This window comes from Chrysemys picta, chromosome 1 (genome assembly GCF_011386835.1).
Source record: "Chrysemys picta bellii isolate R12L10 chromosome 1, ASM1138683v2, whole genome shotgun sequence".
NCBI lineage: Eukaryota > Metazoa > Chordata > Testudines > Emydidae > Chrysemys > Chrysemys picta.
In genome coordinates, this window is record NC_088791.1 from 19,738,678 (window position 1) to 19,763,718 (window position 25,041).

The 25,041-nt window shown below is 40.2% G+C and overlaps 1 protein-coding gene across 3 annotated transcripts in view; it reads right to left on the reverse strand.

The window, feature by feature from the left end:
• Nucleotides 1-25,041, reverse strand: part of SEMA3A (semaphorin 3A) — a 412,334-nt gene that overhangs the window by 141,032 nt on the left and 246,261 nt on the right. For all 3 annotated transcript variants that reach the window (XM_005304505.4, XM_042859420.2, XM_024108532.3), the window contains one exon: nt 205-362. In XM_005304505.4, coding sequence (XP_005304562.2) covers nt 205-362 — 158 coding nt within the window. The remainder of the gene's footprint in view (nt 1-204; nt 363-25,041) is intronic.

Here is a 25,041-nt window from a genome sequence, read left to right on the forward strand (position 1 = left end):
TTTGGCCTATTATTTCCCCCCCCCCTTGTAGCTGCAACAATTTTCTTTTTTTGCGGGGGGAGGGTGGGATGTTAGCTATCATAAGCTGTCATGACAATTTAAAAGTAGTTTATATCTATTGTCAAGTTATACATTATACCTCTGCATAACAAGATTTGTACCACAGGTTTTGTTAAAAAACAATTATAGTAGGATTGAAGATACCTTTTGATATTCCTTGATGTTAACCAGGTTGAAAGAAAATATGTGATCCTTTGCTCCAACATATAGTCTACTCCGTTCCTCATCCAAAAGGAAAGTGTGGTAATTGGAGCTATTGGCTAGTCCATTGAAAGTGATTACATTGTTGGTTTCCAACATCTCTGCAAGATAAAGTTAAGATTTTTTTTTGTTAATTTGATGAAGATCGCGGGCTAATGTCCTGATCCTGTAAAGACTTCACTTTGAGCATATGTGCAGCCCCATTGACTTTATGGGAACAGTTAGGTGCATAAAGGTAAGCATATTTGCAAGTTTGTGGAGGGTGAAAGCCTAAGCTCACTGTTACATAAGTGCTGAACTATGAATGAAATTCTGCACAAGGCCACAACACCACTTAATAGCCACTGAAATCCTATTTTGAGAACTTATTTGGGGTGTGGGGAATTTTACCCCAGGGAACTAACCAGGAGTGGGCCAAATTTTGTTCTTCTACAGTCAATGAGAGTTGCAGGCATATACCTGAGGATGAATATGGCCAATTGAGGTAAATTAAATGCAGAGGCTAATTCTTCCATCTTATTATAATGTTTGTGAGCACATATAAGCCATTTCACACAGGCCATTAAAATATGGGGGGAAGGAGACAAACATGACAAGCTGTTGAGATAAAAGCCACATGTTAAACAAGGTCCTTACTTGTATTACTAATAACATCTGCGACTGCTGAAACAGGAAGAATTTGAAAAAAAAAAGCCAATTAACTTTTTGCCATTTACAAGCTAGCATGCTTATTGCATTATACTCAGCAATCAGAATAATAAAATTAGATGGGTCAGTTTCACTTATGTTTATAGCCACTTTCATTTTCCAGTTCTCACTCACTTCCGCACAGCTGTTGTGTTTAACCAAGAGTGAGCTCCTTCTTCAGTCCAGGTGTTCACAGAACCATCTCAGCTACTCCCAGATATAAACACAGACTTTCATGAAAGTTGTTGTAAAAATAATTCGCATGAAAATACTCAGACTGCATTTATATTAGGTTTTCTAAACATACCTTTCCTTCATCTCTCTCTCTTTCCATATATATTTTATTCTAAACCTTTTATTCAGTCCTTTCAAGACACGTCTACACTAGAAATTCATACTGAAAATATTTTTAGTACTATGGGCCAAATTCTGCTCAGGGTTGTACAGATGCTAGCAGGAGCCCAGAAACATGGAGGACATCTTCCATAACAGCTAGGCAGACTTCTGGTCTAGTGCTTTAGGCCCTGAATCTAGAACGCACTGAAGCACACACTTAAAGCATATGAGGAGTTCCACTGAATCCAGAGGAACTCCTCACATGCTGGTTCATGGCCCAAGATGACAGTTGGGAAAGGAAGTGGAGGGTACGTTGACTTCCACACCAAGGGGTGTACTGCCTAGTGGGCATGCTCAGGTTCCAGACAGCTAATCCGTTTCGTGTCTCCAGAACATGCTACCCAGGATGACTTTCAATGAGGCTGCGATGTTCACACTCTGCCTCATAGTGCACCTGTCTGCCTTGATTCATCATACCCTGCCTGGACAGGATGGCACATGTAATGCATTGGAAGACTATGCTGTGCCATATGATTGAAGGCTAGATGTCACCTGTCCCCGTATCTATCAATGTGCTCACATAATCCAAGGCAAAACCATTTTATGAAAAATGTGCGTCATACTTCTCTTTCTTCCTGTAGTTTATGAAACAAACAAATACATTGATCTAAAACATGGACCACTTGAGGTGTATGTTTTTGGTTTGAAAGTAAAGTAATAAACTTTATAATAAGCTGAACAAGGTACATTTGAAAATAAATTCCTGCCTAATTTCTGTGTAGTGAAAAGAAGTAATATATGTGCAAATCTCAGGAGAACTAAAAACAAAATTAAGAAGGTGTAATACAATATGCATCGAGGCAAATCCTGAAGTCTTCCTTAGATTTTGCTCAATATTCACTGTTCTTATTCAGGCAAACTCTCATTGGTATGAAGTGGAGCTTGCATGAATAGGGACTGACCCAAAAATTAATAAGGAACTCAGGATGTGCACCATACTTTTTATTGTCCTCTAGGTTCCTTCTGGAGGCAAGATGATACACAAAAGTATATTATATGATGTTACACTTTTAAAAATCATTCTACCTAAGACTTAACTTCTCAAATTTCTTGCATAACAAGAAGAAACCAAATCTTCCCATGTCGGACTAATGAAATAATTCTGGATTCTTGTCAAGTTTTAAAATTCAGTTGCATTGTCCTCCAGTTCATTTATCTGCATTTTGTTTGAAACGTTACTAATTCTCTTTTACATTGTAATGACTGATTCAGATGCTGAATCTCTTTACTGAATGGTGAGTGATACAAATGATTGATAGCTTAACTTGTCTTAGGACTCTCCTGGTTAGAAATGCATTGATGTTATTTTTATCTGATAATTCTCCACATAATATAGCTGTCAAAAGCCTTTATACTTTTTCTCTCTCTCGCTTTTTCTGTTTAAATTCCCATGGGTGTGATTCTGGTCTTGGTTACTCTGGTGTAATCAGGAGCAACTCCATTGAATTCCATGGAGTTACACAAATGTGAACCCCATATAAATGAGATGAGAATCCGTCATCCACCATCTCTGCTTGGTAGAGAACCGAAATGACGGCATTACCACTTAGTTCTAATTATTTCACATCCACTGTTTCTGCTTTGTGCATTACTTTGTTTTCTAATTTAATGTCTACTGACGGTGTCAAGTTATAGCACTGTTATCTGATGTTCTCATTAAGGAGAAGAGGTACAGCATAGTCAAGAGCAATTACATCTTCTTTAACACTGCCCTGCAAATGTGAGTCTATTTTGAGCTGAAAGGGTATGCAGAGATAGTTCATTTTCCCTGCCCATTCAATTGTTGGCTTCTTTGCAGAACAGATAAAGGTGTTAAATGCGATACCACCTACAGTGAAATTCTGCCTCCAGTGAAGTCAATGGCAATCTTCCAACTGACTTCAATAGAGCTAGGATTTCACCCCTTGGGTCCAATCCAATGCCCATCAAAGTATCCCATTGACTTTAGTTGGCACTGGATCAGGTTTCTAGGGCTTGATTCTAATCATATTTATACCATTGTAAATCAGAACTCACAATATTGGAGCCATAATATTGCAAAACCTGATGTGAAATCAAAAACAGCCTTCTATTCACTAGGAACTGACAACCGAGGCTGAGGACATGAAACAAAGTTCAAGTGTCGATGATCCTCCCTCACTACTGATTTCTAGTGGGGTGGGGTTGAGACAGAGTGGCTACAGATTCTCCAAAGTTACACTGCTTGTTTTTCAGACATTGCATTTATTACTTTGGCAAAGAATATAACCACTGCCTCCTCTGATATTCTGTAAAGGGCTGCTGAAGAGCAGAGCAATGAACTTGCACAATCAATACAAATTAACTGTTCTACCTCCTCAGATTAATTAGTTTCCAAGTGCTTTTCATCCAACACTTTTTTTTTAGTATTCAGCCAGAAGCCACAGAAGAGATTATGACAGAAGTAGCAATGAAAGGACACATTCCTGGAAGAGCAATGATGCCGATTAATTCTTTTCACTGTCAGAATGTCATGCGGGCTAGGTACTGTGTTGATCGGCTTTAAAATAAACCCACATTTACAACACAGGTTGAATTAAAATGACAGGGGCGACCTAATGAATGCCTTCACAAACTCAATGTAATTAATACTGATGTCTACAATGCAAGACCCTCATTCATTATTTTTTCATATTGAAGGGTGGAAGCCTGCTTTGCACATGACCTATGAAGATGCACAATAGTTACCTGCTCTTGTAAATCATTGGTTGACTTCCTCTTTGCTTTCTCCAATTATTTTATTGAAAATATGGTAACAGTACTCCACCAGTTGCTGTAGCTTGACAAATTCCCTTTCTTGAGTAATGGCTTGGAGACCATTTTCTTATTTCCATTTTATATGTCTTCAGCTTGTACTCATTCCTGTCATTTTGATCATTTCTCTGTAAAGCTATAATCACTGTGCTGTGACCTTAATATCATCTATAAAACGTAGATTTATAGTGGATGGAAATACTTCAAATGTAATAAAGACTATCACTTTTGGTGCCGCTATTCCCAACTGACCTTCAACAGGATTGATGCAGATGACCAAAGCTAATACTTGGAAATGCACCATATGTTGTAAAAGTTTCTAATGATGATAAGTTTTCACTTTTTCCTCTTACTGAAGCTACATGGAGTTTGAATTGTTTAAGAGATAGCAGGCCAAATTCTGCTCTCAACTCCACCACCGTAATCCCCTTTAAGGCTGTGGTCCATGGTATAGTCTCTACTCTTATTTTATTCCCTCTTTCTAACATTTCCTATCCCTAAATATTTGCATTTGCTTTACTCTTTCTGCTTTAGATGTCATAAAACAGTTTTAATGGATTGATGTTTTTGTTGATCCAATCCAGGGATGAAAATAGGACGGGACGGGACGGTACAGTCCCGGCCCGTACACAGCTGATGTTAAAGTGCTGCGGCAGCGCTTTAATGTCATTGCCCCTTTTGCCCCCCCTGGGCCGCCGACAGGGGAGGGGGCAAAAGGGCAGCTCCCCCAGGACCGGTGATTTAAAAGGACCCGGGGCTCCTGGCCACTGCTACTGCAGCAGCAGCCGGAGTCCCAGGTCCTTTTAAATCACTGCCGGAGCCCCGGGCAGCGCAGGCCAGGCAGCGCTGATGGGCTGGCTGGAGGAGGCTGATCCCCAACCCGACCCTTTCTGCCTGAGGCCCTGCCCCTTCCAGGGGCCTGGAGCTGGGCCCCCATACCAGTAAGTGTTTCATATTACTTTCACACCGATCCAATGTGTCTTTCACTTGAATCTGAATGCTGGGTTTGTCAAAGCACCTTGGTATAACCACTCCCAATACCCCTTTCAATATATGTTTATTTTATTTCCTAATGGAATTTCAGTCCAGTCATACATACAGAGATTAAGGATCAGATCCTTCCCCGTGAAGTCAATAGAAGTTTTGCATGCACAAGGAATGCAAGTCTGCTTTATTTTTACTACACTTTCTTTCATTTGAGAATGAAGTAGACAATCATAAATGTAACTAATATGAATGCAGTGAGTCAAACCCTGGGGTCCTTACCCAAGGCTTGATAATCCACTCTGTTATGCTAACTTTATGCCAGTTTAACTTTACTGGCTTTAGTGGAGTTTGCAGAGAAGAATCTGTAACAGAGAAGAGGCTCAGACTTTTGGAATCAGTATTTACTCACTCCTAATTCAGGCAAACTCTTCTTGGATTTAGTGGAATATTGAGCAAAAATGTAAGACTTAGCCCAACATTCCTTTTAAAGTCTTTACAATAAAGTATCTTCCTGTGTTCTCAACTGTTTACAATCCAGGGCTCTATCCAATTTCTATAGAAGGTGTTGGAAAGACTCCCCTTGTCTGTAATGGGAACTGGAGCTGGCCCAAGCCCATTACTGGTGACTATACAGATGCATTATAAATTCAGAATCGCGTGTCAGAACTTGCTTGCTAACCAAATGAGTGGGTTGTTGCTTTCAGAAATTTCCCCACCTCCGTTGCTTTGCCTCAAGTGATATTGTCTCATTGTGTAGCTCCTAGTGATAGATAAAAGATGAATCAACAAGTATTATAGCCATCGTAAGGGAATTTTTCTGAAATGTTAAAGATGCTTCTCACAACATCTTGCTAGAACATTTCTTTTTTGTATCTCCAGGCTTTTGTCAGCCACAGTGCATTGAGTAAGCACTTGCTCACTTGCAAGATGCAGATCTTGCTTTAACTGATGCATATCTTTCTTGTTCCGTACTTTCTGAAATAGCTCTAAGTCAGACATCACTGTATGTCTGACCATTTACTTAAAGGAGGCTGTGCAGGGGAGAAAAGATGTAAGCGCGCCTAACCCCAACTTCTGTTCAGGGGACAGAGGAAGTGTTACAGGGCTCTCCCCACTTCGCTGCCCATATGCAGAGCACAGTGCAGGCAGTATGGAGCCACTACACCCTGCCAAACAAGTGAGTAAGAAGAGGGCAGAGACTCTCAGACAGTGAGCAGAGCCCCTCATAATACACCGAACAGCAGAGTTTAGCTGGTAAAAGAGGTAAACTCCATTCAATACAAGGCTCCAGTGACTTAATTCTCCCATCTGAAACAAGTGAGAAACCAGACAAGGAATTGTGACTCACGGTCCCTACACCAAGCTGCTTCATCTACATGTCTAGAAGTTGCCTCTCAGCCGAGACCCAAACGTGGTCAGTGTCCTTTATTTTGTTCTGAGAAGCGCATCGACAATTTCAATTGTAATTAATTGTACGGGATTGCCTCGATGAATACTGTCCCATGGTGTGATTCTGCCACCCTTATTCCCGGTGAGTAGCCCCTTCTAACTTAAGTACTTGTGTGACATCTCAATGTGAACAAAGGTAGCAGAATCTGGCCTTCAGTGAAGAGAATGTATTATAAGGGAGTGCAATAATCCCCTATAAGAAATGCCCCATCAGAAAACAAATTAATTATCAGAACAGCTAAGGGAAATCTTTTGTTGTGATATCATTCAAACCATCACTATCCATCACACCTTCTCCAGAGCAGGACTCTGTGTTAAGGTTTTCTTTAAATGAATTAATTTTGCATCACTAATCCCAATGTCCATTTAAAAAAATCTCAGAATTTTCTGATTAGATTTTGGACATGAATGTTTTGTAAATAATGAAGGTATTAGTGAGGCTTGTGGCAGCATTTGTCTTATGGCACATATATTGGACTTTAACAATTACCCTTCACTTTCAAGATAAGCTCAGCAGAAAAAAGGAAAGAAAAATGGGAACTTCTATGGTTAAATGGTTACACAATGATGACTCTAACTGGGAATATCACCAAGTGATCATTTTTTATTCCAGATGTAACACAAGCCAAATTTATACAAGAATATGATCTTTAACAGTGCTCTGAAGGCCATATCCATTTTTGTTGTTCTAAAACTGGAAAACTTTTGCAATCAGTAACTTTGCTTTCTCCTACATTATGAGTTAGATAAGTCTGAAACTGCACTTTATGCCTTGTTGATGGCAAATCTCTGTTATTGTAATTTGAATGTAACAAATCATTGGGGAAATTACCTTATCAGTAATCTAAATACAATTGGACCAGCATCTCTTTCACAGCTGTTCAATCAATCCTAGCTTTCATCCTTTTCTATTACCTTATCATAACAGTCGCCAATCACTGAATTCCATTGACCTCTACTGAAAAAAATCCCAAATAACATTTGCTTAGCTTTGCACTGATATAAACCGTTTGGTTTTGAGAGATGAAAAGTAAAGGAATAACATTTTAATTAAAATTTTATCAATTAAAAATCTGGATGTCCAAATGCACAATATATGACCTTTCTTGGATTTGTGTTTTAAGGCAAATATTCTAAATGAAACACCCATCAGATTCTAGCAAAAAAGATTTCAATGCTGCAAGTATACCTTGACTAAAAACAGACATTCTGTCATTAGGAATGCTGGTCCAAGTTTTGGTTTCAGTTACATTGGTATGAGCATGGAGTAACTCAATATACTGTAGACTTCAATATACCGTAGAATTTATATGTATGTTTTTTATACTGTGAAACTGAGTGCAGAGTTTGGCCAACTAGTATCCAGTTGTATAGCCATTCTTGAAGTGTTCTCTGTCTTAATAATTGAAAGAGTCACATGATATTTTAAAGACATAAAACATTTAAATTTTTAAAACCAACCCGTTTTCTTTTATGATGTGTCTATTTGGTCTCTGAAGTGAATCCAGATTATCCCTATTGGGCAATCATTACCTTATAACAACATGAACATTATTAACCTTTGAACTAAACATGATGCTTTTTAAGATATATTTCATGTCTATGTAACTATTACCCGTTAGACTTGGCAAGTCCATTATATATTGATTTCATATATCTTTGAAACTCTAAGTCCTGTTACAGAAACGGAGACAATGGAAATTCTTTAAACTATGTGTTTTTGATGACTAAAAAGCATTTAGGAAAATTAGAATATATGCACTTCACTACCAGCCCTCAAACTGTATATGCAAAGTGGAGATGAAGGATTCTTCAGAGTCCCCAAAGGAGTAATAGTCAGACTACATACGATTTCTTCTTTGTAGGAATTCTTTACAACAGACATTTGGAGCCAGATTCTTTCCCCCATCCAGCCCCTCCCTCTTTGTGTTGCACCAGTGGCACAATGGGGCCAGGATCTGGCCATACCTAGCCAGGTGAGAATTCCCTCATTGTGGGGGGAGTTCCCACCTGGCATAAAGCCAGCATAGCTGGCTCCTAGGCCATCTGTCCTTCTTGTTCCTGGTATAGCGGGCATGGAGGGTATCAGAGGGGCAGGAAAGCATATGGAAGGTGTGTGTCAATAGTGCACTAAACTCTGTCAATCCCCAGCTTTTAAGGACCGTTGCTATAGCCCCTCAGTGTGCTCTAAACCACACCATGGCCTGAGATGACACAGAGATGGCCAGAGACTCAGTGAGCCATAACCAGCTGTCTGACACAGCCTCCACTTCAACGTGCTAAATGCTTGTTAGTACAGCAGAGAAATTGGGCCTTTTTCCACTGGGCCTTATTAAAGACTAGGAAGTTGCAGAAATGCCAGTAGAACCGAAGATAAATGTTTTGTCTCTTCCTATATACATCAACTTAAAACTTAGTTCTAGTCTTACTATTTCCAGATTCTGGCAATAAAAAATTGTTTCCTCCATAAACCTATCAGGAATTAATTAAGAAGTTAATAGCTATTAAAAAGAACCCTCCCCACCCCTCCCACCCCAAAAAATTAACCCCTTGCCTTATTCTGGACACCTCCATCAAAAAATGCAATTAAACCCACTCATCAGGGAAGGCAGTTTATCAAAACTTCCCGAAAGGGAACTTTATTAATGCTCAAGCCCCATAAGTGATATTGCTATGAAAGTCAGTCTTCGACAAGGGAAAAAGGTACAAGTTATCAAGAAATGAAAGTGTAGACAGTGTCCACTGGGGAGATCACATTATCTATAAACAGTGCCATGTCAATCTCATGCAATGTCATGCCACCAAGGCAAATACAGGCTTTCAACATCTAACATTAGCGTTCACAAATTGATTTAATTAACATAGCCAGGGAGTTTCCATAGTCATGTTTAGAACTTGTATGCAGTGAACGTATTTACACAAACTAGACAGAAAGCTTAATGTTGTATTGCTAGCATTAGATTGTGCTTTTGTGTGGCTCAGCCACACAGGGGAGTGACAGGGAATAAGGCCAACCCTAGAGTTAGTGAGGTGCAAAGGGGAAACTAAGATGAAAGATTGCAGTAATTTACTTCCCCCTGGAGTCCTATTTTCAAATGCGACTTTGGAATTTAGGAACCTATGTACCACTGTCTTTCAGTGAGCCCTTTGTTCCTAAGTGCCTAAATCTATTCTGAAAATGGGATTTAGGTTCCTAAATTCCAAAGTCACATTTGAATGTAGGACTTACGGCTTCTCTGTACTAGGACACTCAGGAAAATTATTCCAAATTAACTAAAGGTGTGAATTTAAAGTGGATTAGTTAAAATGCATTAAACCTCTGTGTAGACACACTCATTCAGAATTACAGTGGCCTTAATTCAGTTTATCTTAAAAGGCAAACATTAATTCCCAAATGCAACAAGTCCCTCTTTTTGTTATAATGTTAAATGGAGTTTAGGTACTGAGCTGGCATTATAAACATGCAACGAAAATATTTAATATCTAATGCAGGGTGGGCTAATTAATACACAGAATTGGGACAAAGATTTGGAATCATTACTAGAAACTCAATCATATCCTCAGAGCTGAAAAATAAAACCACTTTAGATTTTTTTACATAAGGAATAGATTTTTAAGGGAAAATATACTTGTCTCATTACTGTTGACTTATTTCAAGGAAGACAATATCTTCATGATGGAGAGCTGTGCATGAAAACTTGTGTCTATCTGTCCAACACCCTTAAGAGCTCTGTGATTCACAAAATGAAAGTAGCCACCAGTTATTCTGCTTGTAGGCAAATCTTTTATATTGTATAAAGGAGCTAGTTAGATGGACTCTGTCCAGGTTTCCTTATGAGGGTGCAAACCATTAACCTGATACTTCCAATTCAAGACCTAGCAATCAACAGTCTTTCCCCTAAATCAGGTTTTTATTCAATTGGATTCACCCTACTCTCTGATCACCTACCCAGCACTTTGAGAAAGTGTCCTTTCAAATTAGAATAAAGGATAATTAAAGCTTAGCTGAGATTTACATCTTCTCTCGTGATAGCCCCCCTTTCCTCTAATCCACAGGGGAGGATTTGAATTAATTTCAACGAGAGACTGAAAGCAGTGGTTGGAGTAAAAAGAAAAAGTCTGGGCAGGTGACATGAAAACTTTCCCACACAGCTCTGCTAACGCACTTTGATCACAATATATAAAAAGGGTTACTTTTTCAATTGCAGACCTCCCCTGCATAGACTATAGTGCCAAATTACACATGTGATGGGACCCAACAGAAGTCAATGGAGTTATATCAATCAGATTGAAATCAAGCTCTGTGGTTCTGGGATGTGAGATTCTTCTCATTTACTCAGTATTTCTCAAAGATGATCTGTCTCTTAACTTGTTACTGTTATTTATCAAAGGTTTCCAGTTGTACCCACAATGTAGTAGGTGCTGTACAAACATTTAGGAAGGCATGGTTCCTGTCCCAAGAGATTATAGTCATCAGTGTACAACTCACACAACCCACAATACTGTTTTCAGTTCAGAGTGAGTTTTTTATGGTGTGCAACGCCCTATATCAAAACCTTCAATGCACTTCAAGCCATACTAACCAAACCTGCTTTTTCTGGTCCTACCCTTCTTTTTCTTCCCTATACTCGTGTAATTGTAATTCACTCTAGTAGAAAAGGTCCCTAATCAACAGTTAAAGTCAAACATGGAAAGTAAGCACTAACCATGTTATTGCTGTTATTTTCTGTATTTTCATTGCTCTATCATCCCAGAATGTGGATGGGATGAGAGCTGTTCCATCTATGTCCTACAAAAAATGTCAATGAATTTGAGAAATTATAGCACCTAAATGCAATGCCCCAGATCCTCAAGTACACCTCAGCTCTATTCAACACACCTTAAGAAAATGGTGAAGAGGGGGCAAAAGTGACGTTAGAATGGTTTTGGCCCCAAGCACATGTTAGAGCAGCCTCAGAGCTGATCTAAATTGTGCTGTCTTGTAATGGCACCCATGGGTTGTTAAACCACTTGGCACAACCAGAGTGCACTCCAGCCATGCTGTCTACCTCCCTCTGTGCCAAGGGGGGATAAAATAGAGGTGGCATAGAACAGATTATGTTGGCTCTGTACAAACTGGGAACTCCCTTTTGCAAGGGGAATGCCCACCTGGTTTGTTAAGGCAGATTTGCAGCAGATATTAAGGATCTGGCATTGAATCCATGTTGGATGGCACCAGCTCCTCTTCTTCATTTCAGCCTCTTCACTGTACGACCTGACCTTATTTTTCCCATGTCTGAAACATGCTTATCAATGACAACCAAGACAGTGAAAACACTGCTTTGAAAGTAGTTGCCTGAACTGAGGAATATTTTGTTAATTAAAATTAATGGAGAAAGAGCCCATACAGCTAACTACAAAGCTTCAAATTAAAGTATTTCTGGCTATTTTTGTGCAATAATGTAATTTGTGTATTGTATTCAGACAAGCCTGCTTTAGAATCAGCAATGAGGTTCAACAGATATTTATATGAGGCAGCAGAAGTGAACGGTTTATATTCTTGGAGGCCCCTGTGGTATATCAGGAAATAATTTATTCTATGAAAGCTACCCCTTGCCCATTTAGACAGAGATCAAATGAATATCTTCCACCTGTGTACTCTATCACAACAGAAGTTTTAAAAAAATGCTCTCCCCTGACCCTCAGATGGGAGGACCATGGAATCAATATAGGCCTGATTCAAAGCCCATGGAAATTGATGGAGAGACTCCGAGGCCCAGATCCTCAAAGGTATTTAAGCAAGTTCTGTTCCCTGCCCTGCCTGAGTGTCTCTATTAGGTATATGCTACCTAGAGGCCTACAGAACCTGGTTCTTCCACCTCCCAGATATGTGCCCTAATCACTAGGCTATTGACCATCCTGGGGTGACTCTTTCTCTCCCTCTCTCTTTATTCCATCCTGGAACTAAGAAAACTTTCCAATTCAATATTTGTCGAAAACAATACATTTGAATGAAAAGTTTCAGTTTTGATGAATCGTCCATTTCCAAGAAAAAAAGCATTTTGTAAAATAATTCCTGACCAACTCTAAATGCAGGGGACACCTCCTTTTACTCTTCCAGACCCAACGATCCTATTGATTCACAATGGTGCCAAATTTCTCTTCAAAAGCATATTTTTTGCATGAAATATCTGTGTGTTAGTCAACTGCACCTCAAGTTTCAAAATGCCCACACTGACCTAATGTACCTTGCTTCATCATTGACAGATGAGAAACATCTGGAAAGCTGTAGACAGCATCTGCTGAAAGGTAAGGGAGAACTCATGTTTTTCTTGATGGTCACACATGGACTAACACATGATGATTAAATGGTACTCTTGAGGACTTGCAAAAGAAAAGTTGCATATGACCTAAAATTGAACAGGACACTGATTCAGTGTTTTCCAAATAAGGGAACTCTGGTTGGTACTGAACACCTCCAACTAAATGCAAAAGGCCAGATCTTCAGCTGATATAAATTGGTAGCTCCACTGATTTTAATGGAGCTGTTTTGATTTACCCCAGATGAGGGTCTGGCCCAAAATTGAGTGAGCTCAGCATCTCTGAGAAGCCACTTACCACTTAATAGGACTGGGGCCATTGGGCCAACTATATCACAAGACAATGTCAAGCAATAATGAAGCCTCTTTGCTTTAGCCTGCTTTGTAATATAATACTTAATGACTAAACAATATATGTGGCAAAGAAGTTATAAAACTGATAAGAACAGATAGTAGATAATGTTTTCACCTCTCTTAGCCAGAAGGCTGAGAAGCGATACTACTGTGGTATCCTGTGGCCAAATGCACCAGGCTTCTAAATAGCTGGGGAAATGACTCTTTGACTTTTTGTAGACATCAATTTATGTCTATTTTTTTAAGGACACAAGTTGGTTGTTTCCAAAACATCTGCAAATAGTCCAGCTAAAAAAATGTATAAGGATGCTAATGGACAGACTTCCAGAAAATAAATGGGCGTTAGCCACCTAACTATCCTCTGTGCTTTTGAAAATCTCCCTCTTAATGCATTATTTACCCATGCATCCAACAACTGTAAGCCCCTCAAGTGTGGATATTGTCACCTGCATATTCTTAATGCCAATGAGCACTAAGACTCCTGCACTGTCAATGAGTGTCTATATAGACTGTTCTATTTTTTTTTAAAAATATGCTAATCTATCTTTCAGTCTATCTTAGCCTTAGCTTACATACCTATCACAGTGGCAGCCAGCCATAAACCCACAGTGGAGCTAGACTTTAAATTTTTTGATTTAGAATTAAAGCATGACCCAAACCCCTATGGAAAAAAAGAACAACAAAAAATGCTCCTTTTAGATACATCATTCTTGAGCCTTAAAATGATCATTACAATCATAATGGTCCCTTCTGACTTTAAAGTCTATGGCTCTATGACTCTATTACAAATTTGCTGCTAACTGTTGTTTCTGCAGATGTATATTCAAGAATACAGTCCTGAGATACAGATGCTGACAAGTTGAAAAAGAAATCTGGTGTGAAGAGCCACAGTTGAGGGAGTCTGCATCTGCTTTACTACTCACTCCCATGGGCCTCAGTGGCCTGATACAAAGCCTACTGAAAGCAATGGGATTCTACAGATTTCATTGAACAAAGGATCAGGCCCCTGGAGAGCACAGCCCCTGGAGGGGCTGTGTATTCTGGGATTCCCACAACTGTGGCTGCCCTTATAACTCTATAAATATGGTTCAAAGCATTAAATTTATATAGGTAAACATTGGCTTCACCATATACACACAAACCAATGATAGAATATGTCCATTAATAATAATCAAAATGCACAGATAGGCAAAGTATATTTGGATATGTGATGCTGACAATTTGTGTTTTCATGGTTATAAAGCTTTAACTTTTTTAAAATCTCAAAGTCTCCTGTCATTAAATTATTATCTGTCCTCCCAGTTGTCTGACCCCGCAAAATTTCCTATGACTATGGAAATGTACATATTTTTGTAAAAAAAAAAATGCTTAAACCTCACAATTTTTCATAACTATGAACATGTGTATTGATAAAATATAAAAATGCTTATAGGTAAACATTGATGTTATCTGTCAAAATTATTTAAAAAATGAATTCTGCCAAGCCTATTTAGAAATGTGCAGCGTTCAAGCTAAAATATGTTCTGGCAGGTATCACGAGGTACCACTGTTACACACTGCCTTTTTATTAGCCTCTGAGTAAATGTTCAGTCTTCAGGCAAATATGCTGTGTTGTTAGTTTTGATATACAATGTTCCGTGTATAGGTAGCCATGGGAGCATCAGGAGAGTACGCTCTCTTGCCTTGGTGTAAATTCCTGAAGCCGGGTTGCTCTTGGGAACAGGGCATTGGTGCTGGCCAAAGATTCCTGGGATGTGGGGAGATGTGGGGATTGCCCTGGATGGTGCTTGACAATATCTATTCCAGTATTGGTGCAAATGTATAAATAAAACAAATTACATGTATAATATAACCAGACTCTGTTTGACTGATTTCTTCTCCACTATGAAGCTGGCCTGCAAGGCCCAGACATCAGCTACTACTTGGCAGAGGGTGTCAGAATAGGACATTGTTGTTGGAAGAGGAGGCAAGAATTACTTTCTCTGATGAGTTTGAAAAGGTGCAAATCCAGAGAGTTCCAGGCGAAAATCCACCTCACCTCCTCCCATCTCTTCCTCCATCCCCAGAGAGTCTTTTCACAACCTTGGCTGAGCCCTCACAGAGAGGCATTATGCAAAGACACTTCTTCAGTAACAAGGATTAAAACCTCTATTCTTCCCTTATAGAAAATGTTAACAAAAGAGACAATAATGAGAGATAGAGCATGTGAGAGAGAATCATGTGCTGTTCTTTGTATTCCATCCCCTTTTGCTTGTTGTCTACTTAAACCATAAGCTCATTGGAGCATGTTCCTTGTCTTCATATTTACCTATTACACTCACAAAAATGATGCTAAGAACACTATTAAGGTTGCAAAGTCAAGTACTCAAAAGTTAGGAAATGGGAGTGCAGGTGTCTGGGCTCTGGGGGCCCCACACAGCCCCCTCCAGCACCCCCAATTGGAACTCAGTTGTTGTAGGGATTTCTTTAACTCTCTATACCTGGGGGAATCATGTTTGCTGTTGTCTGTGTTGTTGACATACTTGTTGACAGGTATTTTGAAATAAATTAGCAAAATAATTGAAACTGGAGTGATTATATTGTGTTATTTTGGCAAATAAAATATGCAGGGTTTTAAAATATTGTGTGCAGAATTTTAAATTTTTTGGTGCAGAATTCCCCCAGGATAATGTTCAAAATGCTATTCCCATTGGCTTCACTGCAGATGAGAGCTCAGCACATCTGCAAAGCAGACCCCAAGGTATCAAGCTGAGCATCCAGAAACTGAGGAACAGAAAATTAGTGACTACCAGTGAAAAATCTGGTTTAAATGCCTTGCCTGACATCACACAGAAACTCTGTGGAATAGAAAGGGACAGAATCAAGTTTTCCAGCATAGCATTCAACACTTAACCACAAGACCATCCTTTCTCTTCCTGCAATCCCCTTCCTCATTCACTGCACATCTTCCAACTTCTGAATCAAATGAGGCAGGGGTCCAACAGTCTCCTTTATTACACAACCTTGATTCAAGACCCTAAAAGTTCAAGAATTTTTTTAAATGGGCAGAACAATATATCTTTCCCTAGCCCCATCCTTGGAAACTGCCAAACTGTTTGGCTGAAATTTTCCAAAAATCAGCCTGAGATAGAACACCTGGCACATAAAATTTCAGCCCAAAGAATTAATTTGACTAAGTTACAAGCAACCAAAACCAGGGTCTTATAATGGAAAGTGTTGGACAACTTTAATAATAGGCAGTACTACCAGTCTCACCTATAATAAAACTCTCAGTACACATTTAGAACCAGGTAAATAATATCATAGTTCAGATTAAAAAATAATAATAAAATCACACATACCCATTCACATTTATGAGGGCTATTATTTTTTGCATGATTTAGGTTGAAAATTCAGGAAAACACTTAAGCATATTTAAAGCATTAGAAATGCCCAAATCCCACTGATTTGGGTGGGAGTTAAGCACATATTTAAGTGCTTTCATGAATCGGGGTCTTAAGCTATTTTCTAGGTAAAATGACTAATTTATATTTTATGGCGAGTGAGAAAGGGTCACATGAAATGAACAATCTGAGGTTTCCACACACCAGAAAACTGCATAACTGCAAGTGATATCTGCATCTACATCCTAATTCCTGCCTAATCCTGAGTGGTTTACTTCTCAAAATAAACAGTCTGTACCTTATGTCCTTACTGGATTACCGTGAGTAGGATGTTTACATAATGGCTATAGCTAAGTATTCACCGAAAATAACAGGAGAGCAATTCCTTCCCAAGTGCTAGAACCTAGTGTAATTTGGTAGAGCTATTTCAATATACTGGTAGATGCTGTCTAGTGATAGTACCCTGATTGTGTCACATCCTTCCCTACAGTGTTCAGCTCACTGAAATGTTGATTTGCATGACTATTTTCCAGTGGGTACAAACATGGAGGCAAACCCTTCATTCAGTATAAGTAAGCATACTTTACTTTTTTACGCATAACAGATCCTAATATACTAAATAGTACTAACAGTACTGCTAATAATAACATTATACTTGCATCTTTCATACAAAGATCTAAGAGCACTTTTAAAAATCAATAGGACGTGAGTCTCATTTACTGGTAAATGTCTCTTAAAGTGAGTGAAAATTATTTTGACACTTCCTTTAAGGCCCCCTTTACACAGCCAGAGTGGTGTAAATGGCCATAGTGCCAATGAGAATGAGGCCCAATAAGGTTCCAATAACATTGTAAAGCAGGTATGAGCTACTGTACCCAGTTTACAGATGGGTAATTGGAAGCACAGATGGGGTAATTGACTTGCCCAAGGTTACACAATGAATAAATGTTTACACAGCTGTAAATTGAAGAAAGGAGTCCTTACTTCCAGTCCCCTGCTCTAACCACTGGATATATGGCTTTATTAATTCACACCTTTATATTAATTGATTTAGTCATGTTAGGTTAACATCCATCACAGCACAGGCATAACAGGTTCCTCCCTGTAGGAGAACAATTAAGAATCCCTTGAAGCTAAATCCCTTCAATGTCGGAATTTCCTTATTCTAAGCAACAGCACGAAATGACCAATGTCAGCAGTGGATGTGATGTATGCTCATGCCAAACAATTGAGAGAGGTGGTGGAGTCAGGACCACTACAACCAACATGCCACAGAGCAAACCAGGATTCAGAGATTGCACAGAAATCTCAAATACTGTGTCACGGACCATATATCGGACATAGAGAACCATATATATATATATATATTTCTGGACAGATCCTCAGCTGGTGGAAATCAGAAAAGCTCTATTGAAATGGAGTGATATTGATTTACACCGGCTGATGATATTTTCTTTCATAAATCCCCTCTTTATACTCTCAGGCTTAATCAGTCTAAAAACACAGCGAAAAGGCACACAAACTTGAATAGGCAAGAATCTATTTATTCATCTTTTGGGGGTTTATACGACTCTACAATAGTCATCTAATCCTTAATATGACCAAACAAGGCTCTTTTAATCTTTTAAGATGGAAAATATTTATATCATGTTATTAATTAATTATATTTCATTATATTATAGTATAGTATACATAATACTGTACATTAACAACAATAACAGCAGCAGCAGCTCTTGGAGACCCAGACTGGGGATCAGGGCCCCGTTGTGCAAAGAGAAACAACAGTAATAAATAAATAGAGAGCAGACAAGGGAGACAATCATGGTGAAGTAGTAATCTCAGCATACCAAGGCTGAAACCCTGGTCCCCTTGATGTCAATGGCAAAACTCCCATTGATTCCAGTAGAACCAGCGTTTCACCCCAACTGTCCAGCCAACCTCAATATTGCAGGCATCAAGACAGAGGTGAGTTTTAAGGAGCAATTTGAAGAATCACAATTTAGTAAGTTTATTGCTAATTTTGTGGAGTTCCTTGATGTGTAGGCATAGCATGGGGAAAAGTATGAAGGTGCGTGTGGGAAAACTGAGCTAAAATGGTGAGTTCACACTACAATAAAATAATGTTTCATGCTAATACAAAAATATACTATAGTGACTTAAGGAAACAAGGTGCTGTTATACAAAAGGGTGAAAGAACTCTAATGTTTGAAGATTAACTAGCTTTCCATGTATAGATTGTTATTGCACGATTGAAGCATTGCCGCTAACTTTGTTTTCAGAATATACTGAATTTAAGGAAACTCTTTTGTTCTATTTGCAGCCCACCTGCTGACACAGCATCTCATCTCCCATTGTTCTTACTTCTAACTATTGTCTGATACATTTGATGTGCTAAAAGATAATAACACACTGACTCAAGTTACCTTAGAAATCCCAAAGGAATGGTTACTTACCCTACAGAACCTGTGCTTCTTTGAGATGCGCATTAGTGCCGTGCATGCCCTCACACCCCTAATTGTGAGGCAAAAAGGTAGGAGCAGACCAATAATCCCTCATTTCCTTCACCAATACAGATTCCAGACAGTATAGACTGTGTGATAACTTCCTCCCAGTTTCAGCAGAATAGACCTGGCTAACCTTTCGGGAGCACCAGACACACCTGAGTCGGCCACCCTCCTTCAGGGGGACAACCAAGTGCCCTACAGGCCTTTGTCATCCAGCTGACCTCAGAGAACCTGGTATTGTAGGAGCAAATCATGCAACTATGTGCTGAAAATGCCACACTCCAGACATGGCTCATGCAGCCCTGTTCCCTGATATCACTGTCAGAATAAACTGATGGTAATCGCCAGTGTTTCTGGGGTTTTATAAATCAGTGCAGCCTCCTGATCATGATGCACCTTCAGTCCCATACTAGGTGAGCCTTGTTATCAGCCTGCTGTGTAGGGAAGCCTTAGACTGCGCCTCCCCCTTCTGGAGTGTGACAGCCCAGTTCTGTCAAGCGGGGAGGTCTTCCTCCATGGCATCTCGGTATTATTTGATGATCCGCACTCAGCTTAAACAGTGGAGGTCGCCCTAAGGAAGCTCCAAAAGGGGCAGGGCAATGTAGCCTCCTATGCTCTGCAATTTGACTGCCGCAGGGCTGAAACAGACTGGAACGAGGTGGCACAGATGCACCAGTTCCAGTGAGGCCTGAAAGAGGAAATTAAATATGAATTATCCCGGGTAGAGACACCCATGAATCTGGTTGCTCTGGTGGATCTTGCTATCCATATAGACAATCCGCTACAGGAAAGAAGAGAGGGAAAAATGGGGGTTACAAAACTCTCCAATCCGGGTACTGTGCCTCCTGCCGAGTCAATGCAGGTGGATGTGGGCCATGGATGGCTTACCTCTATAGAAATGGAATGATGACACCAGCACCATCTCTGCTTCTACTGTGGTGAGTCAAATCACTCCATTTCTGCCTGCCTCGTACGAACTCCGAGGTATCAGGGAAAAGAGCTCCCCTGCACTTTGCTCTTGACTGGAACGCAGCCTGAGCCTGTCCAAGGACTTCTCACTTGCAGGTGCCAATCCAGTTCCACATACCTGGGGTGCCCCTGCAAAATCCCATCTGATCAGCCCTCATCAACTCAGGTGCAGCTGACTGCTTCATCAATGCCAGGAGCAAAAATACCCTTCAGATGAATTTATGCCATATCAGAACCTGCGGTGACAGCACTCTGAGAGTATCTCCAGGAAAATCTGCCCTGAGGGTTTATCTGCAAGTCACCCTCACTGGCTGGCGCATGAGTACTTTTTGTCAGGCAGAAAGATAGCAGTCTCCAACTCTGTGTTGATTACCATGCATTGAATCAGATAACTATCAGGAATTGTTACCTGCTACCCCTGATTCCCAAGTTGCTGTATCAGGTGGGATCTGTCTATATATTCACTAAATTGGACCTCTCGGGGAAGTACAGCCTCAGGTAAATCAGGAAAGGGGACAAGTGGAAGATCGCCTTCCAAACCTGCTCTGTCCTCTATGAATATCTCTCGGTGCCTTTTGGGTTTACCAATGCCCCAACCACCTTCCACCATTTTGTAAATGATGTGTTCCAAGACATATTTTACAAGTATGTGCTAGTCTATCTGGACAACAATTTCATTTTGTCCAACTACCCTGAACAGCATATTGCTCACATCTGAATTGTCCTCAAATGCTTATGGCAGCATGCCCTTTACGCCAAGCTCAAGATATGGGTCCCTTCAGTCAGGCCTCCACAGAGTTCTTGGGCTTCATCTTATCCCTAGTTGGGATCCGGATGGATGCACACAAGCTCCAAACCATCTAACACTGGCCAACTCCCTACACAGTATGTAACCTGCAATGCTTCCTGTGGTTCCCCTGTTTTTATTGATGATTTATCCTGAACTTTTCAAAACAAATTGAGCCCCTCACCGTTCTCCTCAGGAAAAATGGCCAATTCCATTGCTCTTCCAGGGCCAAGCATGTCATTCAATCAGCTGAAATGCGCTTTTACTACAGCGTCCATGTTGGCTCATCCCAATTCATACAAGCCTTCATTGTAGAAGCTGACATCCCCAGTACAGCAATTAGGGCTGTCCTCTCCCAGAAACTCAGTCCCAAACAAATGTTACACCGTGAACTTATTACTCAAGGAAGCTCACCTCCACAGAACTAAACTACAAGATACTTGATAAGGAACTCCTGATGATAAAAACTGCCTTTGTAGAATGGTGGCACTACCTGGAAAGATCTTGCCACCTGGTCCAGTTATTCATTGACCTTAAAAACCTAAAATATCTATGTAGCGTGAAATCCTTAAACCAACAGCAACTTTGATGAGCCCTATTTTTCTCATGGTTCAATTTCATTATCACCTACCACCTCGGATCCAAAAATGGTAAGACAGACACCCTGTCCCGAAGATATGGTACGAACCCATGAGGCCCTGTCCAGGAACCAACCCTCATTCTCAAATCCTGTAACTTTCACAGTGCAGCTTTTCACCAGGATATACTCAGACTGATATGCTCTGCCTCTGCCTTAGGAATTCCACCTGACAAACACACTATTATCCCAAGCAGCTGCATGATTCCTGGGAAGCAGGGCCAGATTTAGAGGCAGGCTGCCGAAGCAACTGCCTGGGGTTGCAGACGTATGGGCACTAGGTTTGGGGTGCTGTTTTTGTTGTTAGCAACAAAAAGGAAAATAGAATGTTTGAAGTAAGATGTTTCAGGTATTCCGTATGTGGATTCATTTTTCACTAGCCTCCTAGAATGTTCTGGATCTTTGTGATTGAGGAGCGAAGCATAAATGATGGAAGTCCTATTACTAAGGAATTAGCAGATTTACCTGAAGATAAGGAATGGAAATGTGAGAAAAGGAATAGAGAATCATCCAGTTTTCTTGATGGTGTAAAGGAGAGTGATGATAAAGAAGAATGTGGCTCACATAAAAAGGAGAGTCATGACAAAGAAAAATCTGGTTTACATGAAAAGGAGAGAAAGGATAAAAAAGAATCAGCCTTGCATGATGACAGACACAACAATGCAAAAAATTGCACACCACAAATCATCACACCAGATACTGCTTTATGGACAGCGATCCTAAACTCTGCTGATATTGACTGTACAATTTTGAATGGATGAGGCAAAATCAAGGATATGACATTTCCAGTAAGTGAGCAGAAGCGACACTTCTGAAAGTCACACTGCAAAAGAGTGCTCAAGAATGGTGAGAAACTGAATCGGCGTTGGCTAGTTTACTCTAAATCAACTGATGAAGTGTTCTGGTTTTGTTGCAAACTATTTGATGAGAATGCCAAATCACTGATTGTGCTTTCCAGGTACAATTACTGGAATAACTTAGCTGATGCTCTGAAGCAACATGAAAAGTCACCAGGCCATTTTATGGCCTACTTCCAATGTATGGAGGTCGAGTCCAACTCAAGTTGAATAAATGCACTGACATAGAAAACCAGCACATTAATAATGTAAAAACCCAGCACTAGAGGAACAGGCTTGAGCATCTGATCTCAATTACCCTCTTCCTTGCAAAGAAAAAATTGCCTTTCTGGTGCTCATCGGATAAGTTGTTCACTGAACGTAATGGTGATTTCCTCAGTTTGGTAGCGCTCCATGGGAAATCTGACAATTTCATGCGTAAAGAAGCCGTGAACCATTACTGCAGCAAAACAATTTAAAACAAATTGATTGACATTATGGCAAGGAAGGTACTTGATAACATATTGATGCGGCTCGGCAAAGTGAAATACTACACCATAATAATGGACTGCACTCTGAACTTTAGTAACAATGAAAAGATGTCATTTTCAGTAAGATTTGTTGACAATGAGGATGGTTGTATCCAAGTAATGGAACACTTTATCTGTTTCCGGTTTGTGAATGACTCTACTGGAAAAGGCCTACCAGAACTGTTTATGACCATTTTGAATGAAAATAAAATAAAGCTTAGGGACTGCCAAGGCTTCAGCAATGGCCGGAACATGAAGGTTAGAAATCGTGGCGTCCAGGCAAGGATCCTTATGCTGAATCCAAGAGCTTTTTTTGTGCCTTGTGACTGCCATTCCAACAATGATAAAGACCTCTATGTCAAATTGGACAACATCCGTCACTTTTTGCCACATGGGAAGCACTCTCCACTCCAAGTTCTCCAATTAATTCATGATGCAGAGCTGAAGGACACTTTTTCTAATATGTGGATAGCTTTGAGGATTCTGCTCATGCTGCCAGTTACAGCTGCAAGTGGTGGTGGTGAGTACAGCTTTTCGAAGCTCAGATTCATTAAAACATATCTTCAGTTGACGATGGCTGATGAGAGACTGAAATCACTTGCTATTTTATCGCTTGAAAATGCCACTGGCCAGTCTTTGAATCTCTCTGATGCTGTACTTCAGTTCACGAGGGCAAAGACTTGAGAAGCAACCTTTTGAACTAAAGGTTAACATTCTAAGGCTGTCACCTACTGTAACACTATTTAATACTGATCCACCCAATGCTGGTGCACACTTCAATTTCTTCATGTTAGTACATTTCAGTTATTCTTAAATTTAAAAGTTTTTATAAGCTTAGAGGAAATAATTTTTTTTATTTGCTTATGTATGACATGAATAAATAGATTTACAGAACCTAGCATGCAAATTTATCCTCTAACATGACATGAATAAATCATGCATGCAAATTGTGCATCAAAGTCGTGAAACGGTTTACAAATGCAATAAAAAATAATGTATTCAAAAGTTTAACAAATGGAAGGGGGGCACAGAAGAGGCTCTTTTTCTGGGGCAACATTTTCTAGGGCTGACCCTGCCAGAAAGGGATCACATACGTAAGGCACTGCATCTATGTTCCCCCTGGACCCACAAGACTTGCAGTCCTACAACTATGCCACGATTTTCCCCTACCAAGACATGCGGGGTGCTTCAAGACCCAGCGACTAATATCCCACTCCTTTTCGTATCCCCAGAACTGCCTGACAATACAGTCATTCATTGCCTCCTGTGAGGTTTGTGCCCATGCCAAGACACCATGCCACAAGACCCACAGTCTATTCTATCCCTTGGACACCCCATCTTGTCCCTGGGAAACTATCACCATAGATTTTATTGTAGAATTACCAGAGTACAACAATTTTACAATAATTTTCACAGTAATGGACCACATTACCAAAATGAGCTATTTCACCCATGCACTGGCCTCCCCTCTGCTGAAGAGACAGCACAGCTACGGATTAGCAATGTAGTCTGCTCCCACAGCCTTCCAGAATGCATCACCTCTGATTGGGGGTCTCACTTCATGTATTCGGTTCTGGTGCAACGCCTGTACCTGCTGGGAGGCTGAAAATGTCATTCCTCCATTTAACATCCGCAGTCCAATGGCCAAACAGAAAGGGCCAACCAAATTCTTGAGCAGTATCTATGCTGCCACATCAATCACCACCAAGAGGATTGGTCTTCACTTCTCCCCTACACAGAATGTGCCTACAACATAGCCCATGCATCTATTGGGCAAACTATGGTACAAAGCAGACCGTGCACCTACAAGGCAGACTATGGGTACCACCCCCTGATTCCACCCACAATTATCTGGGTCCTCTCCCAACGTGGCCACCTCAGACCTGATCCAGCAGATTCGTCAGGACCAGGAAGAAGTGAAGGGACACCTGGAAAAAGCAAGAGCAGACTATAAACGGCAGGTGGACTAGCATTGACAGCAAGGCATCACCTACTCCGTGGAACAAAGTTATCTCCACACAGACAGACCTGCGTGTAAGCTGGACTTGTGAGACGTTGACCTTTCATGATCTTGCAGCAACTTAATTCAGTCACCTATGAACTACCACTACCCTGCTCTCTGAAGATTCAACTGATATTTCATGTATCACATTTGAAACACTACACAGAAAACCCTTTCCTTCACAGGAC